General features: G+C 49.8%; 1 protein-coding gene across 2 annotated transcripts; it reads right to left on the bottom strand.

Annotated features, from left to right (window-relative positions):
• Nucleotides 1-1,254: 1,254 nt before the first annotated feature.
• SUSD3 (sushi domain containing 3) lies at nt 1,255-16,490 on the bottom strand (the record flags this gene model as incomplete). 2 transcript variants are annotated; one of them, XM_080929512.1, is made up of 5 exons in its annotated part: nt 1,255-1,450; nt 5,933-6,118; nt 7,488-7,635; nt 9,020-9,208; nt 16,400-16,490. In XM_080929512.1, 5 exons carry the CDS (start codon nt 16,488-16,490, stop codon nt 1,255-1,257), a joined length of 810 nt encoding a protein of 269 aa, XP_080785638.1. The 2 variants fall into 2 exon arrangements, with proteins under 2 accessions (XP_080785638.1, XP_080785639.1); XM_080929513.1 differs by lacking the exon at nt 9,020-9,208.
• Nucleotides 16,491-16,700: the final 210 nt, after the last annotated feature.

Here is a 16,700-nt window from a genome sequence, read left to right as displayed (position 1 = left end):
AACATGTCTGCTACTTCTGCTTTCCCACACCAGTGATGCCCAGCTGCTTGGGGGTTTCCTGATAAATAGACTATGGGAAGACAGACAGCTTTCAAGGCAGAAGACTATAAGACAGCACCCTCCATCTGGAGCTCCTATGATATCTCACCTTGGAGATCAGCCTCTCAGATATGAGGAAACTGAGTGTGGGGGGTGGGGCCTGTGGGGAGAGACTATTCCCCCTAAGACTTCAGAAGGTCCCCCACTGACTGCCAGCAACAAACACAGACTTGTGAGTAATCAGACTCCCATGTCTCCAACAAGCTCAGAGCTCTAGGGGGTGATAATACATAGTCGGTTTTATGACAACTGGATTGGCGGATTTGTTGGGATGGCCAACAGGGACAATGGTTTCTACCTTAAAGTGAGTTTATAATTTATTTAGACAGGGTTTCCCCGGGCTGGAGAGATGACTCCGTGGTTAAGAACACTGACTGTTCTTCCAGAGGTCCTGAGTTCAAATCCCAGCAACCACATGGTGGCTCACAACCATCTCTAATGAGATCTGAAGCCCTCTTCTGGTGTGTCTGAAGACAGCTACAGTAAACTTATATACAATAAATAAGTAAATCTTTAGACAGTGTGTCCCATAGCCCAGGGTAGCCTTGAACTCACTGTGTGGTTGAGGATGACCCTGAAATTCATATTCTCCTTCCCCCACCACCCAAGAACTTGGAATTACAGGTGTAAGCTACCCTGCCTGGTTTGTATGGTGCTGGGGACTGAAGCCTTGTTATGCATGATACACAAGCATTCTGCCAACTGAGCTGCATTTCCAACCCCACTTTGTGTTTTTATGCAAAGAAAACACATCTATTTCCCTTACCTGCAATATACAGATGAAGTCCTGGGAGCCCTGCTTCCAGGCGATTGGTCCCTGCCCCAGGAGATGATAAGGTGGCTACCTGTATTGCTGAAAGTACTTTATTAATATTTTAATACTCTACTATGCAAAACCGTATTTGCTTAAAATGTCTCATTCTCTCTAAAAGAACCCTGGTTGTGGTGACGTTTTTGAGACCTCACCCCAGTAACAGTTCAATGAGCAGGTCCTGTAACAGCCACAGAGGTCTCCTCCAGGAAAGATTGTTCTCCGCTGGGCCCCCAGCCTTTAATGTCAACAAAGCTCCCAAAGGCCCCCTCTACCTGGAGGTGACTGCCCTGACCCAGATCCATCTGGGCAAATGTTGAGTTGCAGGCCTCTGGCTAGTGGGGTCACCCCGGAAGGTACACTTTGGGCCTCATGGGATTTCCAGGGGCCAGCCCTGCAGAGTTCATTGCGTGGACCATCACGTAGGTGCATGGAGAGCTGGAGGAGCTACCAGGGTTCGGAGTTCCCATCCTGAAAGTCCAAGGGTCTTTGTCCACACTGTGGGTCACACCAGACTGCTCTCTGGTGTCACCAAGGTCTCTGTAGGAAGAAAAGACATGAGCCGGGGGAAGAGAGTGATGGTCCTTTCTGGACTCACCCAAGGCCTTAATGGACTCAGGCTACACCACTGCCTAAGGGGCCATCTCCTGTTAGAAATGCCACCCTCCCCAAATCCCTGCCACAGGATCTTCCTGGATCTCAGCTCTCTCATGCCAAAAGAAACTTGCTGGGAATGTTTCAGAGTCTGTGAGAATTGCAGGAGCCCAGCTCCCTGGCCAGGACCTGGGGATGTCCCAGGCAGGAAAAGACATCACCTCCTTTCCTTGGATTATGTCCTCCAACCTTCCCTTCTATACCTCCAATTCTCTTCAGCTCCCTCACAAACCAATTCTCCAGGCTGACGAGCTCTTCATCAGCTACCTTCATCCTGGCTACCCGCCTCCTCTCACATATGCCCCTCTCCTATGGTGCCGTCTGCCTCTCCTCCCGTGGGTGGACTCTCTTGGGCAGTCACTTCCAGCATTACCTCCTGCACAGGATACACTCCCAGACCAATGCTCTCTCCATCCCTCCCTGTGAGGTAGCAGAAATTAAGCAATGGTCTTAATGGCCTAGAGGTCTTGCGAATACTCGAATGGAATAACAAGTAAGTGCTAGGATTACAGGCATGTGACGCCAAGTACAGTTTCCATGGTATTGGGAATTGAATCCAGGGCTTCAAGTATGTAAGAAAAGCTCTCTGTTGTCTGAGCTATGACGTAATATAGTTCCATCCTTGGCACATGTTTCTTTTTTGATGTTTTGTTTTGTAATTCTTGCTGACCTGTGGCTAGATAGACCAGGATGGCTTCAAACTCACGGAGCTCCTCTTGCCTTCAGAGTGTTGGGACTACAGGTATGTGTCATTATTGTCAGCTGGCACAAGTGTTTTTTAACCTTACAATAAGTGGGACAAACTTAGGGCCTTCATTTAGGAAGACAGCAAGCATCCGGGAGAATTTAGGATAGTATCACGTACTCACAGCAAGACAAAAGGTAGGCTCAATAACAAGACAGTGTGGGCCTTGCTAGAGGGGCAGATGGCTTCAGGTCTAGAGCACCATTCTACCTGGGTCCAAGGCCAGGGGCTTTGAAGCTCAGGGCTATGCACCTTCACTGTGCTAGTCAGCCCTGGGCAGAAAGAACCCTTTCTGAGCCCAATCATCTCGCATCACTCCCTACTTCCTGCCTTTTGAGCTATACCAACTAGAGCTGACTCCCAGAGTGGCCATTAAACCAGCATCCTCGTTCTTGTGGTAGTCCCCTCGGCATAGACCATGCAAGTCACCTAGAGCACTCCTACTCCCCAGTAGAGTAACAGTCCCCTCTGAAATAGCAACATTCTATCCTGTAGGTTAGCTCCTTAAGCACCAAGGTAAACAGTTCAAAAGAACTTCAGGACAGTCCCTGAAACTGACAGATCCACCAGGCCTGCCCCTGCCAAAGTAAACAATAAAAGCTTCAAGTTTTCCATCAGACAAGAAAGCTGAGCTGCAAAGATGGTGGACGTGGAGGAGCAGAAATCAGCTGAGCTGCCTGAAAGAGGTTTAGATCAACTGGAGTCACTTGGAAGGGACTCTCTCCAGCCTATTGGGCTGCCTGCTGGATGTGCAGTGTGCTCCAGGTTCCCAAATTTTGGGAGCTGTCACTCATGGAGGCCTTGGAGATGTAGCTCTTTGAATCATTTCTGTTCCTGTAGGTAACCCTAATAAAATGCACTGGTTCACCAAGTTGGACTTAGGTGGTATCTATACTTTGGTTTTTTGTGGGATCCCTATCTGGGATGAAACATGTATTGAGTCTCCCCAGGGAAAGTTCTTTCACACAACAGGTAGGGAAACATAATTCCATACACAGTTCTATAGCCTCCCTTTGAAAGAACTTTCCCCATAAGAATTGGCAAAACTTGTGAGAACTCTGGGACAAAGAATCAAACTACTTGGCTTAAACAATCCACTCCTAGGATTAGCCCAAAGATGCTACCTTATTTAATAAAGAAAACCAGCCAGGTACACATCTATAGTTCCAGCAACTCAGGAGGCTGAGGCAGGAGTATTCCTTAAGCTCAGGAATTCCAAAACAGCCTGGGAAACATAGCAAAACTAGTCAAACAAAAACAATCCTGAGTTTAAGTATATAATCAGCCACATAGTGAGTCTGAGGGTAGCTTAGGCTATATGAGGCCCTGACTCAAAAAAAAAAAAAAAAAAAAAAAAAAGAACATAAGTTCAATGTGAACAGATAGCAATGAAATGAACAGAGAAAGAATTAAAGAGCGTACTGTGGCTGCTCCAAAAGACACTGGAATCTCAAGTCAATATACCACCTGGTAACTCCCAAATCGCAGCAGATCTAGGAGGATCACTTTGGGCTCTTAGCCCATGGTCAGAACCCCCTCATGCCACCATAGTAAAGGGACCTAAGGGATCATCTCAGAGACCACAGGCTTGTCTCTGTAGTCTGTGACTTTGGTTCAGTGGTTCTCAAGCTGCCTAGTGCTATGACCCTTTAATGCAGTCCCTCATGCTGCAGTGACCCCCCACCCACAACCATACAATTATTCTCAATGCTACTTTGTAACAGTAGTTTGGCTACTGTTATGAGTTGAAATGTAAACATCTGTGTTTTCTGACCCTGTGAAAGGATGGAGAGCAGCTGCTCGGATTTGAATGAGAAATGTTCCTCATAGGCTCATGTATTTGAACACTTAGTGCCCAGGCTGGTGGCACTGTTTGGAGGTACAGCCTTGCTGGAGGAAGCACACAACTTGGGGTGGGCTTTGATAGTTTACAGCCTCTCTCCACTTCTAGTTTGCCCTCTGCTTGCTATGCACAGTTGAGAAGGAGTCTCAGCTTACTCGTGCTGCCTCTGGTATCAAAATAAGCTTTCTTCTGGAGGCCACTTTTGATCGTGGTGTTTTTAATCCCAGCAACAGAGAAGTATCTGGTAGAAGCCTCCACAGAAGACCCATGATAAGAATTCACAGCTCAGTGTCGAGTGGGGAAGCACCAAAGAGACAGTGGGTTTGTACTGGTTAGTTTTTTGTTTTTTTTTTTTTTTTTTTTTTTTTTTTGGTTTTTCCTTTCTCTGTTTTTCAAGAGAGGGTTTCTCTGTATGGTCTTGGCTTCTTGGAATTCCCCTTGTACATTGTAGACCAGGCTGGCCTCAAACTCTGATATCTGCTTGCCTCTGTATCCCAAGTTCTAGGATTAAAGGCGTATGCCACCATGCTGGGTTTTTTCCTGTCTAGTTTTATATTAACTTGACACAGCTAGAGTTATTTGAAAGGAAGAAACTTTAACTGAGAAGATTCCTTCAGAAGATCTGGCTGCAAGGCGTTTTCTTAATTAGTAATTGATGTGGGAGGGCCCAGCCCACTGTGAGTAGGATCACTCTTGGGCTAGTGGTTCTGGGTTCTATAAGAAAGCAGACTGAGCAAGCCAGTAAGCAGCATTCCTCCATGTCCTCTGCCTCAGCTTCTGCCTCCTGTTTCTGTCCTGACAACTTCAAAGTTGCACTGTGTTATGAAAGTGTAAGCCAAATAAACCCCTTCTCCCACACCTTGCTTTTAATGATGGTATTTCACCATGGGAATAGAAGCCCCAACTAGGACAGGGTATGAGACTTCCAGCCTGAACATCATGAGTCTATAGCATGAAGGACAGAAGCCTGTTTCCATTTAAAGAGCCCCAGAACCTGATGCTGAGCACAAAGTCAGGCACATTAATGCCAGCAGCAACCCTGGAGGTGTCTTCTACTCCATCTACCATCAAGGTAGACAGGTTCTAGAGTCGGAAAAGGCATGTTCTGGGCCTGAAAATTCGGCTCAGGTAACCAAGTGCTCACCCAGCATGCACAAAGCCCTGGATTCACCCTAGCATCACACAGGCCAAGTATGCCAATTTGTAATCTCAGCAGTTGGAAGGCAGAGGTGGGTGAATCAGGAGTTCAAGATCATCTTTGGCTACCTAGCAAGTCTGAGGTCAACCTGGGCTACATGAGACCCTATTAGAGACAGACAGGCCAACACAGTCACACAGAGAAGGACTGTGCTTTTACTAGTTAGGGGAAAGATAAAGCGCACCAAGAAAAAGCCATAGCTGATGTCTACCTGGAGCTAGGAGGAGAAAGAGAGGGAATGTGAAGGCCCAGCAGGAGAGAGAAAGAGAGAGAGAGGGAGAGGGGGAGGGAGGGAGGGAGGGGTGAGGACTGAGGCTGACTCTGGCATAGCAGACAGAGGAGGTACAGGTTCTCTGCAGTCCTCACATCCCACTGAGTTTAAACTAGATAGGCAATTGTGAGGGCCAGAGCACTGGAACAGCTTAGGGGTTGGGAGTTGAGGCACAGGAGAAATAGGCACACCAAGGTCCCCAGAATGTGAGGTGGCCAGTGCCCCAGGACCTGGCCATGATTAGTCTGGAAAGAGCGTTCCTGGGCCTTGTCCCCCTAGCACACCCCTACCCTATGACTTAGGTAACCTACGTGGTGAAGCTGTGGTTGTCATGGGCCTGGCTGTGCTGAATCCCTGGCTTGCTGCCACCACTGCAGCCACCATTGCCACCACCGACGCTGCTGCTGTTATTGTGGTTGTGTCCCTTGAGGCCCAAGTAGGCAGCTTGTACGGTCTCCAGGTCCTCGCCTCTCAGCTGGTACCACAGCTGTGTCGTCCTGGAGGAGAGAGTTCAGGATGAAGGTCCTAAATAGACCCCTTGTCTCCCAACAGCTTGTACATGCAGAAACACCTCTACACAGCCCATCTTGGCTCTGGGTGGCCGTGGCCCACTGACCAGCAGCAGGTCACTAGGTGAGAGAACGGGACACCTGTGCTGTTCAGATGTTAACAGCCAGGGACAGGGAAAAGCATGCGGGCTCCAATGAAAAGCAACCTAGCAAACAAATGTGGAACGTTTTAGCATGAACAGCTGACTGCTGAACTCTGCTTGTTGTGAATGACACAGAACAAATAGCACTGCTTTAAGAAAAAGAGTCTGCTTATCCATTTCAGTTTTCTCCTACTGTGTGGTTCTAGACTTGACAGTAGGACCTTTACCCATGGAGCTGTCTCACCTGTCTCAACAGCACCCTAAACAGTGAATAACATGGTGAGTTTATATGTGTGTTTTAACACAATAAAACAATGAGAAAGACGAGTCAATTACTGCCAGGTGTGGGGATGTACAGGTGTGGTGGTACACAGGTATGGGGTGCACAGGTGTGGTGGTACACAGGTGTGGTGGTACACAGGTGTGGGGGTGCACAGGTGTGGTGGTACACAGGTGTGGTGGTACACAGGTGTGGGGTGCACAGGTGTGGTGGTACACAGGTGTGGGGGTGCACAGGTGTGGTGGTACACAGGTGTGGTGGTACACAGGTATGGGGTACACAGGTGTGGTGGTACACAGGTGTGGGGTGCACAGGTGTGGTGGTACACAGGTGTGGGGGTGCACAGGTGTGGTGATGCACACCTGGAATCCTAGGCCCACATCTGTGAGGACAGTAATGCCCACCTGATGTATATGTAGGGGTTATCCATTTGTGGCAGCCCAAAATGCCTCCAACACAACAGACTGCCATATGTGTATGTAGGTTCACTAAGTGTCCCCTGTATGTGGACAGGGAAATGGCAGAGTGGGTAAAACATTTGCTGTGCAACATGAGGACATGAGTTCAAATTCCCAGGACTCATGTAATACACAATGCGTAATCCCAGCACTCTTATAAGCAGACAAGAGGTGGAGACAGAATTCCTGACAGACACCCAAGGTTGTTCTGTGACTTCCACATTCATTCATGACCAATACGTACAGAGACAGAAAGGTTACATGCATGTACTCATGCATGTACACACGCCACCCCCCCCACAAATACATGCCCTGTGTCTTCACAGCCCAGCTATATGCCTCAATATCCCAGGAGCCATATATCCATGAGGCCAGATGGACCTGTGGGACCCCCAGACACTGTCAGGGCACCTGGCAGATGTGGTAAGCACCTCACAGCTGAGCACACCTTTTGGAAGGCCACGAGGCCACTGTACCTGTCGGCACGCCGCTGCTCACTCTTCTGCACGCACTTGAGGAGGCAGCAGGTGAGGAAGGCCATGGACATGAGCAGGATGATGGCACAGCTGACGATGGAGGCGATCACTGCCACCTTGAAGCCGAAGGTCTCGTGCGGTGGCACAGCTAAGAGGGAAAACCACAGCTCCTGGCACTGACCTGCTAGGCTCAGAGTCGTTAGAGTGGGGTCCCCAGGAGGGTCCATTTTGGGGGAGGTCATTTAGGCTCTACTGGCCAATATTGCGGTTTGGAAAGAATATATTTAAAGGGATTTATTAGGGAAGACATTCTCAAGAAGGGCGCATTTCAGCCAGTTGACAGGGTGCGCCAGTGGGGCGCCATCGATTTTCACAAGGCACATGTGGGCAAACCTCATCGGAGGGCCTGCTCAGCTCATCTTCCTGAAAGAAGCAGAAATGACGGACAAGGCTAACCTTGCACAGGGTCAGCTGTACGACTTCAGCTGTTACAGAGAACATGCGCCATTAGATTCTCAGGAATATTCTTTGAAAAAGAGATCCCAAGATTGTAATTCAAACAAGCATGTATATGCATAACATTCCCATGGGTTACACAGTCCAAGTCCCCAGGCCGTTTCCAGCCCCCTGACTGCATGCTCACCTAGAGCTTAGACTCCAGCTCTCTGAGACAGAACCTGTTCTGGCCAATAGTGGATGAAGGGTTGTGAAATGGGGGAGGGGGAGGGGACAGCTAAGAATCATCTGCAAGATGCAAGGGTGTGCCCTTTGCCCCCAGGGGCCTTCTAACACCATAAGGCTCATTCCTAGGTCACTCAGACACCACCCGTTATGTCCTTGGCAGGTTATCCTTGCCATTTTGGGTTCTCAGTCTCTCAGAACCTAGTCCTTACAGATACTCTCATCTCAAGAGATTGAGCCAACAAAGGATGCTAAAGGCTCTGTACATACTCAGCACACACACACACACACACACACACACACACACACACACACAAGCACCAAGCTGTTTTGAATCTATGCACTAATGTAATATACTAGCCTTCACTTAGGAAAAGGCCACACAAGGCCCTGGACAGTCAAGACAGGCTCTACACATACAACCAGACAAATAGAATGAGTATTCTTTCCCTGAGACAGGGGATCCAGGGCTGGCACAATCCTGGCCCTCTGTACTCCTGGTTCCTAGAATTCTTGGCACCTAGAACACCTGTCAGGGTTTGCCTGAGGCCGTCATGAAGGAAAGAGGGTAGGTAAGGAAGTGGGTAGGTTTGTTTCCCCACGTCATAGAAGACAGAGTGTCCGCTCAGGGGGCACTAGGGACCAATCAGGGGCCAGGGTAGCAGCAAGGGGTTGAAGCCAGCACTTCATCTGTACTCAAATGTGAGAGCAGGCAGCAGTGGGAAGAGAACTGTCAGTGTGGGCTAGCCTATGACTGGACCAACTACCTTTGATGTGACAGCATCTGGGACCCCCATCCCCCATCCCACCAGCAGTTGAGCTGGGGCAGCTCGGGAAGGGGAAGGCCATACCTTTGCACACAGGGCTTCCTGAAGACCAGTCAGCAGTGCTCCCGTTCCAGGCGCAAGTAAGGAGGCCAGACCCCACCATCTGGTGGCCAGAGGGGCAGCGGAATATGAGCACAGTCCCCAGTGAAGTGCCATCTCCGCGGACAACTTGCAAGGTGCCTTGAGGGGGGGGCTGGAGCTGAGCACAGGTTCCTGGAGAGAAAGGTGGCTGTGAGGCTCCCTTGTGGGCAGCAGAGGGCAGAGAGAGCTGCCGCAGCCCCCCAGGAGGCCCTCCGGAGCTGTGGGCTGACCTTAAGGAAATCTATTGCGTTAAGGATTGCATTAAGCATTGTGTTAAGACAATAAGTGACAATATTGGGAACAGTGATTAGCAAAGCACTGTTCCAAAGCAGCAGGGACGGAGAGAAACTTGAGAAGTGATCATTTGTTACCTGTTAATAACTGAAAGGTAAACATTCACTCAGATGAACAAATTAGGAAAAGATGTTTAGAAAGTAAACAAAACTCCAATCTCTTTGATCGGAAAAGAGATCTCACCAATGAGAGTTAAACATATTTACTTTTAAAACTGAACTCATGTGTAAGCAAGGAACACAAGAGATACATTGGCCAGTGGCCAGGAAAACATGCTTACCAAACACAGCAAGCCAAGACGCCTGAATGATAGTTGATTTTTCCCTCAGCAAGGTGGCTAAGCTTTTTATTTCTTAAATAATGCGTGTGTGTGTGTGTGTGTGTGTGTGTGTGTGTGTGTGTGTGTGTGTGTGTGCATGTGAGGGCAAGCGCCCTCACAGGCCAGAAAGGGCTAACTCCTTACAGCTAGGTTGCAGGCTGTTGTGAATGACCTAAAGGATTCTGGGAGACAAGCTCAGGTCCTATACAAGAGTAGTGGGTGCTCTTTTGTTGTTGGTATCATAGAGGCTAGCTGCACCTGCCTCCCAAGCACTGGGATTGAAAGTGTCACCCACCTGCAAGTGCTGTTAACCACGAAGTCATCCAAGGTGGCTGAGATTAAATGAAAAAAAAAAAAAAAAAAAAAAAAAAGATGTGGTATCCCCCTGTGGTATAGCACTTGCCTAACATGTACTGAGGCTCTGGGTTCCATCCTAACAGGATACAATAACTAATGATAATGATGAAGACCAGTATCCCTTGGGGTAGAAAAGTGACTCCCCAGGCTGTTTGTAGTGATAGCCAAGCCTTCTTGGATAAAGTCTGGTGAGTGTGAGGGCTACATACACAGCATGATCCACGATGCTACCTCTAGTCCTGTAACAGGAGGCTCACCTCAGAGCCTGGTGAGATGGCAAGAATCTGGAAAATATTCACATCTCCAGTAAGAAACACAGATTCACTCACCAAGGTACCAAAAACAACAAAGCAAAACAAAACAACAATAGAAAAATAATGCATAGCCCCAAATTGTAGCAAAATGCCATGAAGCAGGGACAGCAATATTGTCCTTAAACAGAGATGCAGAAGGGCCAGGGAGATGCTGGCTCAGTCAGTAAAATGCTTGTCATGAAAGTAACCTAGTAACTCACTGGCTGTGTGGGTCACTAGCTGAAAGGCATAATTTGAATTTTCTGTGTTTTTTTTTTTGTTTTTGTCTTTTTTTTTTTTTTTGAGACAAGTTTCTCTGGGTAGCCCTGGCTGCCCTGGAACTTACTCTGTAGTAGACCAGGCTGGCCTCAACCTCCCAAGTGCTGGGCTTAAAGGCATATGCCACCACCTCCGGTCAAAACTTGAACTCTTGATTCCAGAGTCCTGTATCTCTGCACGGAGCACCAGCTCTCTCTCCATAAACGTCAGTGTCAGACTGCAGGAAACTGACTTCACAGATCAATCAGACTCCACACTACGCCTTTGCTCTTGCAGTATTCTAGATTATGGAATTACACTATCTCGATGGCCCGGGAAGTGGACATAGGATTTTAGAGCTGTGGTAGACATAGCTGGGCAGACGAAAGCCAGCCTCAGGGCTCTTCCCCAGGATGCCAGGCAGCCAACACTTCCCAGTCCTCAATTTAGAGTGGCAACTTCTGCATTCTTCTGCAGCTGATCTAGCAGACAGGAAGCCCACCCTCACCACCTGCTACCAGTTTGGTGGCGGATAGACAGAGAGAAGGCAGAGGGTAGCAACACTCAGAGTGGTCCACCAACACACAAAGTGGCCCACCAGCACAGCACTTGAATAAACTAGAACTTTATCACAAAGGGTTCTGGCTGGTAGGGGTGGCCAGCAGCACAAGTATGTGCCACATAGAAAGGTTGTGACAGACTGAAGCCTTCTGTGAACCCAAGTTGGGCCAGCTCGAGGTTTTGGAACCAGAGAGTATAGATTGACAGTTGCCCTTATCACCTGGGGCCTTCTTACCCTGAACTTGTCTCATCTCCTGCAAATGGAACACCAGGCGGCGTTTTGAGAGGACTGGATGAAATGTCTGGGGCTCATCAAGGAAACCACTGTCGTCCACTTCCCCTAAATACATCTTAGCTGCAGAGCGGGTGGGGCCCCGCGACGTCCCCACTTGGTTCACGCTATGTCTGTCAACAGCCACATCCGGTGCTTTGGGGAGGGTTCTGCTGGGAGGGGGTGCTTTTCCTCAGCTAGAGGCTGTAGGTCCTGGTATACCTCACAGCCAGCTAGTCACAAATCTTAAAAGGCAGATTTCCTGCCCTGTCACTGAGCCTCCTAACTGTGGGGGATGAAGGGTGAAGCCACCGACAGTCACCAAGGAAAGAGAGCTAGCCAGCCCTGCCATGCTGGCTGTCAGAAGCCCAGGAGCTTTGTCAAATTAAAGAGCTAAATGAAAGCATGGATCATTTCTAGTGCAAGCCTAACAAAGGGATGGCAGCCCCATAAGAGGATGGAAAGAGCAGCTGGGTTAGGTAAACTGGGAGAGACTTGGGACAGAGAGGCTTCTATTGCTGTCCTGGTCCCAAACATGGCATTTCTAGCCACCTTTCTAGAGGACTCACAGGGTCTAGAGCCCCAGCTGCCAACTACTGTTCTTCCATTACAAGGTAAATAGAGAAGTTTGGTCAAAGGACAGAGGTGACAATGGGCATGAGCCCTTCCTCCTTGTGTTATTCAAGGAGACATCCGGCCAGGGAGGCCCAACTTCCTTTAAACTGAGCTGAAGGAAGCACTGAGAGAGTGGCCCTGACTGGGAGTAGCCCCGTCTTTCCAACCCAAGCCCCCAGACTTTCCCCTTTGATATGAGAGCAGAGATAAACACATAGGCTCCTGGATCTGATCCAGGCAGCAAGTTTCAGCCCATATTTCACACTGACCTCAGACTTCCCCATCTGTAAAATGGGTATTCTGCTTTACTGGGTCACAGGGAAGGTGGGGCTGCCTGCATGGTCGAGACACAGAGGCAGGGCTGGTTCATAGAATTAGTGCCTTGGTAGACCTTGAGCCAGTTTCTCATGTACTCCAGACTACCTTGAGTCAACTCTCAGTCCTCCTGTCTCTACCTTCTCAGTGAGAGGATTACTGTGTGCCACCACAGTAGGTCTATACCATGCCCGGGATGGAATCCAGGGCATCATGCATGCCAGGCAAGTACACTACCAACTGAACTACATCCCTTAGGACTTTTAGCATTAGCTCAAACACTCCAAGCCAGGCTGACAGTACAAGGAACCCTCCTTCCCCAGACCCCATTGGGGTCTCTTTTACCCATCCCTGGGCCTGCAAGGCCAGTGACTTCTACTCTGGGATGAACACATCTTCTAGAAGAGAAGGCTTAAGACCCACAGACCCGATCAAGGCAAACACGAAGGTGGACACCCTGGCTTCCTCTGCCTTAGATGGCCTGTAAATAAATGTACAGAAAGCACTGGGCAGGCAGAGATATGCTGTCAAAGTCTGTGAAGCCTGCAACCCCTGGGTGTCCTGGTGAAGATACTCAGGAGGGTGAAACAAGATAGTGAATTCAAGGCCAGCACAAGCCACTCAAGGAGACCTCTTCAAGGCACACAACTTTAAATCCAGCGCCAGGGAGGCAGAGGCAGGTGGATCTCTGAGTTAGAAGCTAGCCTAGTCTACAGAGTGAGTTCCAGGGCAGCCAAGACCTCACAGAGAAACCCTGTTTCAGAAAGTAAAGGAACAGACAAAAAGGTACTGAGAGAGAGAGAGAGAGAGATGCCCTTCCCAGCTCAACCTACAGATCCACAGCTATTCCTCTTCGACACCTCACAGACTCTCCCCGTGCCTGACACCTATGAATCAAGCTCCATCTTCTCCTCTACTGCTCAAAACTGCCCCTCGAGACCCAGCAGGTACACTGTATTTCCTAACTGAGCTAGGGGACACCCTGGGTTCTCAGGAAGACACTTGGCTAAGCTGACAGCAATAGCTTTGAGCCTTCTCTGTATACTGCTTTTGGACACTGGACACTGCACATCCCCCAGTCCTTCACTGTGCCCATTCATCTGACCCTCCACCCCCTGCGCACCATCTCTGGTATAGATTTTACTTTGGGAACCCTGAGGGTCACTTTTTTTTTTTTTTTTTTTTGGTAGAAGTAAATCTTCAAGAGAGTGAAAAGCAACAGAAAAAGAAAAGTGAATGGGATTAATGCTCATATGAAAAGCTAAGATCCAACACACAAGATACAGTCTGGTCCTCCAGGCATAGGAGATGAAGCAAAGGACAAATGGGCACAGCAAGGCCACCTGCCCAGCCCATGAGGGTCTGTAGCCTGTCCCACCTGACATCTCAACCCAGTCCACCTGCAGTAGCTCTGTCCCCAGGTCCTTCCACTCTGAGGTGCATCGAACTAGCTCTGGGAGGGGCACCACCCTCCTCCTCTCGCCTCCCCCAGTCCTTGAGGCCAGCTGGATCCCTTGGGAAAGAGCCTTGTTTGTTAATCTTTTATCTGGAACCTTGGACCACAGGCAGGGCCAGCATCCCACCCCCCCCCCCCCGCCCTGTCCTTCCTGAGATCCAAGATCCCCTCACGGTGACCTTTTTACTACGTTGGTTCCCTTTTATGCTGGCAGAGGCTGTGGGGGGGGGGGGGATTCAGACTTTTAAAAGATCACTGAGTTATGCATACACAGACAACTCTAACAGCAGGACCTAATACTAACTATGTAAGACCCATAGCCTGGCTTTGTGTCCTCGCCGAAGTCATCTGTTTTTTCTGAGCCCATCTTCCTATGCCCCTGAAACCATGGGTTTCATACCATGGACTATGTGTTCTCTTTCTGTGGCAGAACAGAGATTATTCTAACCAAGGAAAATGGATCTCTGACTCTTCTGGGGTGTAGAGTCAGAGATCCATTTTCCTTGGCAAGAGGAGAGGAGCATCATGCTGACTCATACTGGCTATCACTAGGACTCAGTTTCTCCTATGTAATGATGGGCAGGGAAGCTTCTCGGGGGTGAAGCTGAGAACACATTTCAAAGGCCCACCTGCACTTATTCACTGAGCTTCTCATACTTCTCAAGGTCCCTTCTGGAGTTAGCAGGAGGTGGCTTCCAGCCACTGGAACCCTGTGTTCCTGGAAAACCTCCCGGACCAAGGAGTTCAGGAGCTGCCCTGGGAACAGAGCCAAACCCTCTATCGAGACTAGATAGAAGACCAGGGTTAAGTGGGGGTTTGGGGGATGACAACACTCTTAGTCCTGCCCTGAGTCCTACACACAGAACATAGACCTCCAGAATACCTCAATAATGGGCCCATTCTACAGACCGTGGGAACCACACATCCCGGTGGCTTTATCTCCCAATTATCTTTTGACAACACCAAACTAACTCCACAAAGCTTTAGACCCCATCTTTTCCCATTCCCTTCCCAGCCCATTAAATAAACAAGGCAGGCCACTGCTAAGCAAGCCCCGCAGACTCTATTCTTCAAGAACAGAGTCTATTCTGCTAATCCTGTCCACAGCCTGGGGGCAGGGATACCTCGCTTGCCCTGCATCTCATAAGGAAACTGAGGCACAGGGGTAGGGACTCATCCCAGGTAAGAGAGGACTACCACTCAGACTCTGACAAGGAGCCTTGGGCCTGAAACATGCTTGGAAGCTGGGCGCAAAGGACACACTATGAGGACACAGAGCGCTCCTGAAGCCAGGCAGAGCAAAGGACAAGTGAGACACTGGACTCTCAGACTTTCTCCAGAGATTCCTATGCAAATAGCTTTTTTGTTTGCAAACTCAGCAGGGCCTCAGGCCACCCCAAAGCAGTGGGGTAACCTCAGGCAAGGCCATCCACCTCTCCTTGCAGGTGACACCTACTACTCCTCCAGACTACTAGGCAGAAAGTACTCACAAGAGTGTCCCCTTTCCTCAGTAGTACCAGGCCCAGGTTAGCCTCTTCAAACACAGAGGCACTCCTGTGGAGTAACAATTAGAAAGCCCAAACTAGCCACACCTGTGGGGCCAGCAATGGGCTGACAGGATGGAATGGTATCAAAAGAATCAAACCCACTAAGGGTTTCTCAACCTGGGGGGGGGGGTCAATCGACCCTTTCACAGGGATTCCCCTAAGACCATTAGAAGACACTGGTATTTACAATAGGATTCAGACATAGCAAAATTACAGTTATCAACGAAAATAAATTTATGGTTGGGGGTCACCGTAGCACGAGGAACTGTATTAAAGGGTCGCAAGCATTATGAAGGCTGTAAAGCACTGGGCTTGGGTGAGAGCAGTGTGCCTCTAGATCTTCTTCCTCCAGTGCAATGCAGCTAAGCCCTCCACAGAGGCGGAGCACCTCCTAGATGCACAGAACTGAGCTCTTGGGAGAAATGCGGTTTTGGTGGTGCTTCTAAGAGTTAGCAAAGCTGACATCAGCATCGTTTCTCGCCCTTTTGGCTAAGACCAAGTGCAGAACCCTCCGCAGCACACTGAACAACCACTTTCCCTCCTCCCGGAGACCTCTGACCTTTGATAACCTAGATCCAACCTGGGTCCTGGTTGCTGGATAACTTCAGCATCTCCTCATTTACAGGCTCACTTTCCCTTTTGTAAAGTGAGGCTGGAGTAGTCACCAAAGATTACAACTCTCCGCAGCCCAGAAGACACCCCAAATGACTCCCTCCAACCCTGGGTCGCACACCCCACCAGGTGAAGCCGGCTCCGACTTCCGCAAGCGTGTGGGACTGTGCCGGGCGACCGTCGCCGATACCGAGCAAACGCTAAGAGGTGCCCGCCGCCTGGTTTCGGGCCGCTTGCAGCCCCGTTTCGGCTCAGCTGGGGTCACCCGCTGGATCAGCGGGAAGTCAAGAAAGTTCGTTCTCGAGAAGGCTCTGGCGGTACGATGCACGCCCCCTTCCTGGACGGGTCTCCAGCACAGAAGCCCCTCGCCCCTCCATTTCTCCGTCGGTGAAAAAGGCGCTGAGACCTGCGACCCCAGCCCTCACCTGTCTGGTTCCCTGGGACCGGCGTTGTGTTCCCAGCACGCCCCCGGGGCCTCACTCGGCCCCTAAGGCGACCCTGAGACGATCGGCGCATCATGAGTGCTCCGCAGTGGTCAGTGGAGTTTGCCGAGGTGGAGGCGGGGCCTAATCGAGGGGCGGGTCGCTGGAAGGCGTGGCTGTTTCTAGTCACACCCTGGGCGCGCCCTCCAAGACGCTAGTGTTGAACTTTAGTCAGGTCCTGCCTACGCCTGCCTGGCGGTGGGCAGGGCTGGCCGAAGTGGGAACTGGACACCTGGTGGGGCAG

This window comes from Micromys minutus (assembly GCF_963924665.1).
Source record: "Micromys minutus genome assembly, chromosome: 1".
In the NCBI taxonomy this organism is placed as follows: Eukaryota; Metazoa; Chordata; class Mammalia; order Rodentia; family Muridae; genus Micromys; species Micromys minutus.
Note: the sequence above shows the minus strand (reverse complement) of the source record. Positions and strands in the feature narration are given on the sequence as shown.